The sequence below is a fragment of the Amphimedon queenslandica genome, unplaced genomic scaffold (genome assembly GCF_000090795.2).
Source record: "Amphimedon queenslandica unplaced genomic scaffold, v1.1 AMPQUscaffold_13479, whole genome shotgun sequence".
NCBI classification, from domain to species: Eukaryota; Metazoa; Porifera; class Demospongiae; order Haplosclerida; family Niphatidae; genus Amphimedon; species Amphimedon queenslandica.
The window spans coordinates 138,170-140,579 of NW_003546285.1; the positions used below are offsets into that span (position 1 = coordinate 138,170).

At 33.2% G+C, this 2,410-nt stretch overlaps 2 protein-coding genes across 2 annotated transcripts in view; both read left to right on the forward strand.

Annotated features, from left to right (window-relative positions):
* Window positions 1–298, forward strand: part of LOC109580737 (DNA ligase 1-like) — a 2,068-nt gene extending 1,770 nt beyond the window's left edge. Inside the window, exon 5 of the mRNA XM_019994219.1 lies at window positions 288–298. Within this exon, the coding sequence (XP_019849778.1) occupies window positions 288–298 (11 nt within the window). The remainder of the gene's footprint in view (window positions 1–287) is intronic.
* Window positions 7–1,250, forward strand: LOC109580745 (uncharacterized). Its single transcript, XM_019994242.1, has 6 exons — window positions 7–224; window positions 288–428; window positions 484–637; window positions 682–723; window positions 831–1,100; window positions 1,150–1,250. The coding sequence occupies exons 2-6, from the start codon at window positions 405–407 to the stop codon at window positions 1,164–1,166; spliced, it is 507 nt and encodes a 168-aa protein (XP_019849801.1). The 5' UTR covers window positions 7–224; window positions 288–404; the 3' UTR covers window positions 1,167–1,250.
* Window positions 1,251–2,410: the final 1,160 nt, after the last annotated feature.

Genomic DNA, 2,410 nt, shown 5'->3' on the forward strand with positions numbered 1-2,410 from the left:
AGAATATGTCATACGTGTTTCAAAATTTATACTCCAATTTTACCCTCAATGGTCCTTATGTATATCTCTTATGAAATCACTTCAGTGCTACAACTTTAGTGGCCAATAACTTAACAGAAATTAGCTTTTATGGAGCTCTATATTGTAAAAAAACAAGGGGTAAATATTATTGGGATTATAGTTATCTGGTGTACCAAAGCTTCCCTACTAATATTACTAACAAAGTGAGTTAGGGACTTAATCCTGCTTTCATTTATGCATGTGTAAACGTATTTCATTTTTTATAGATTCTTGCTGATTACAAAACATATTGGACATGTGTAACAGAGGAAACAGATGTTATATTTGAAGATAACAGCACAGCAATAACCCTTAATCTACCATCAAATCAAAACTGGGATATAATGGGAAAAACATCACCACTTATTGTAAGTTGAAGAAAGTTGTGGGTATACTTTAAATTTGTGGGTATACTTTAAATAGTATTACAAAGACTACATAAAGCGAAATAGAATTCAAAGCAACATGCAATTTATGCTACTCTGGAAAGGCCAAGGGCATCCAACTATAGAACCGGTAGTACTTCATCTAAGTGGTACAGTACAACCAAATACAGTTCTCATTGTAACAAACTTAAGTAAGTTCATATATATTGTAACTATCATTACATGATTACTTTAGTTGAGGATGAAGACAGAAATCATGTACATGTAGTGCATACAGGTAAGATAATGAATTATAACTTGATAATTCCTTATACCAAGAAATTGTCACGTTATATAACAGCTTCTTTAACAAATTGTAAATTATTGCTTTGTTTCATTTTATAGAAAAACAATTAGATACTACAAATTTGAACCAAATCATTTTAGCATTAAAGGATAGTAAGTATGAAGTTGGAACTTGGCACCGTCTCTGCCTTAGTTTGGGTTTGCTCGAAGGAACTTTAAAGGCAATCAAATCTGATGAAAATGATTCTGAGGATTGTCTGAGAACTTGTTTGAACAAATGGTTACAAAGAGCTGATGGTGTAGATGCACCTACATGGACTTCATTGGAAAAAGCTCTCAATAATATTGGCCAAAAGGCAGTAGCTGAAAGTAAGTGTTACCACTTTACCAAATATTGTATTACATGTCATACTTTTAGGTTTGAAAAACAATTGATATACATGCTACATTTAGTTGCTGATAACTACACATAATTTATTTCTTTTTCTTTAATTAGCTTTGTGATCAACATGAACACTACATTACACTACACTACACTATAGCAGTGTAATGTAAATAGTATATATATATATAATATACACATGTACTAGTGTATATAAATAATGTAAATAGTGTATATAGTGTATGTACAATGTATTGTCCCGACACTATACATTACTCCATACCACTGGAAGGTGTGGCTGATCCTGTTTCGTTATACATCCGTAGATCACTATAGAGAAATCCTCCTCCTTCAACAGGTAATATATACAAATGATTTAAAATTGTTTATTTATTTAATATTAATCAGATCCTACTACCTCTTCCTCCTCCACTAATGTAGTACATGAATCAACGTCAGTATCATCCACTGGAGGAGCTAGTAAGTGATAATACTGTGTGTATATACTGACCTTTGACCTCTATTAGGTCCATCAGCTACTGTTGATGTCAATAAAGTAAAGAAAGTGATCAATGATGTTCTTGTATCTCATTATGCTGCTCTCAATTCTCTTAAGACGTCTCTCTCAGATCTTGCCGGTCAGTTATATACAGCTCATCTTATTAGTGATGAAGTCAGAGAGACTCGTAGCATGGAAAAGTTTATAACAGAGTTCAAGGCTAGTCTTAGTTTTATGAGGGAGGTGTCTCAAGTGGAGGAACACTGTCAACAGTTCTTAGGCTCATTTGTTGCTGTAGGAGGCAGTTATGCTAAAGCAGTAAAATTTTTGGGTGAGGACTGGATTAAAGCTATTAAGAATGAACTGAGATTTGATTTTAATATTAATATTGATGCTTAATTTGGATTTTAAATTTTATTTTTGCTTATTATTATTGGTTTTCTAATTTTGTTAATGTTTTAATAATTATTTTTGGGTTTGAGACTAGCCGTGATTTGCCATAGGCATTCTCCTCTTTGTGTTCCTGCAAACTCAGAAAATCAGTTTTAGAGAGGAGTAAACATGTTTGAAAAAGGGGTGGGGCTGGTTTCTGCAAAACAACATAAGGGTGGAGCTCGCGCAGCTGGTTGCTATGGTTACTAGGTTTGGCAGTTTTATCTAGTGCGCATGCTCAAACAGGGATATTTAGACCACACCCTTTTGTTTTGCTGGGAAAATGTCAGGACAAAGTTAGTTTCTTTCCCTCTCTTTTATATTCTTTTCCTTCTATTTTCTTTCCTTTACAGGTATTTATAAGTT

What these genes read in the sequence shown, in the direction of transcription:
- LOC109580745 (XM_019994242.1), top strand. Translation starts at nt 405, where the DNA reads ATGGGAAAAACATCACCACTTATT. An exon ending in TCTCATTGTAACAAACTTAA is followed by an intron (nt 638 to 681) that starts GTAAGTTCATAT and finishes TGATTACTTTAG; the next exon opens with TTGAGGATGAAGACAGAAAT. An exon ending in TGTACATGTAGTGCATACAG is followed by an intron (nt 724 to 830) that starts GTAAGATAATGA and finishes TTCATTTTATAG; the next exon opens with AAAAACAATTAGATACTACA.